This window comes from Palaemon carinicauda, unplaced genomic scaffold (genome assembly GCF_036898095.1).
Source record: "Palaemon carinicauda isolate YSFRI2023 unplaced genomic scaffold, ASM3689809v2 scaffold106, whole genome shotgun sequence".
Lineage (NCBI taxonomy): Eukaryota > Metazoa > Arthropoda > Malacostraca > Decapoda > Palaemonidae > Palaemon > Palaemon carinicauda.
Genome location: NW_027168549.1, coordinates 7,501 through 8,595, shown reverse-complemented (window position 1 = coordinate 8,595; position 1,095 = coordinate 7,501). Strand labels below are relative to the sequence as shown.

The 1,095-nt window shown below is 39.8% G+C and overlaps 1 protein-coding gene across 1 annotated transcript in view; it reads right to left on the bottom strand.

The window, feature by feature from the left end:
* Positions 1-794: 794 nt before the first annotated feature.
* The window catches only part of LOC137635246 (uncharacterized), a 525-nt gene continuing 224 nt past the window's right edge, over positions 795-1,095 (bottom strand). The window contains exon 1 of the mRNA XM_068367699.1: positions 795-1,095. This exon is cut by the window's right edge and continues 224 nt beyond it. Within this exon, the coding sequence (XP_068223800.1) occupies positions 795-1,095 (301 nt within the window).

Sequence of the window (1,095 nt, the reverse complement as noted above, 5' to 3'; positions counted from 1 at the left end):
TGACAGTAGATGGTGGTTTGATAGTGAAAGCTGGTAATGGGTGTTGCATAGCTAATGGCGTTGTCGCATTAGGTGAGAGAGAGAGAGAGAGAGAGAGAGAGAGAGAGAGAGAGAGAGTGTTAATGAAAAATAGAAGCCATTCCTTTTTATTTGATAATAGTATGAAATTACCATGAAAGTTAATAATTGCGAATTTTGCTATTACTATTTCTAGTGATATTGATAATAAGAATCATCGTAATTATAACACAATTGTTCCGGCGCAACATGCAAACCTTCACTTTGCAGTATTTATTTCGGCCAAGTTGAAACCAGCCAATAATTTCGAAATTTTTCACTATTTCTAGTGATATTTATGATAAGAATCATCATAACTATAAATCATTTTTTCAAAATTTAAAAGTAAATCTGTCTGTATTCCTTAATAGGTTTCGTATTTCACAGGCCCTTTCTGACAAAGTAAACTCGGTAATAACGCTTTTTTTTGGACATGGTCCAGACTCTGTCATACCAATTTCTAGTTGATATTTACGATCAACTCTAGCTGATGACAGAGTCTTTTTAGCTAGTGATATTGCTTTATTAGATGGTGGTAGAGCATTTTTAACTGGTGGTGGGGAAGGGCTTCTTTAGCTGTTGGGAGGGCCTTTTTAGGGGGGGGGGGGTTAGTGATGGTAGGACCTTTTTTAGCTGGTGGGGAGGGCCTTTTTAGCTGGTGGGGGAGGGCCTTTTTAGCTGGTGGGAAGACTTTTTTTAGCTGTTGTGAGGACCTTTTTAGCTAGTTATATGACCTTTTAAGCTGGTGGGAGAATCTTTGTAGCTGTTGTGAGGACCCTTTTAGCTGGTGATATGACCTTTTTAGCTGGTGGGAGAACCTTGGTAGCTGTTGTGAGGACCTTTTTAGCTGGTGGGAGAACCTTTGTAGCTGTCGTGAGGACCTTTTTAGCTGGTGATATGACCATTTTAGCTGGTGGGAGAACCTTTGTAGCTGTTGTGAGGACCTTTTTAGCTGGTGATATGACCTTTTTAGCTGGTGGGAGAACCTTTGTAGCTGTTGTGAGGACCTTTTTAGCTGGTGATATGGCCTTTTTAGCT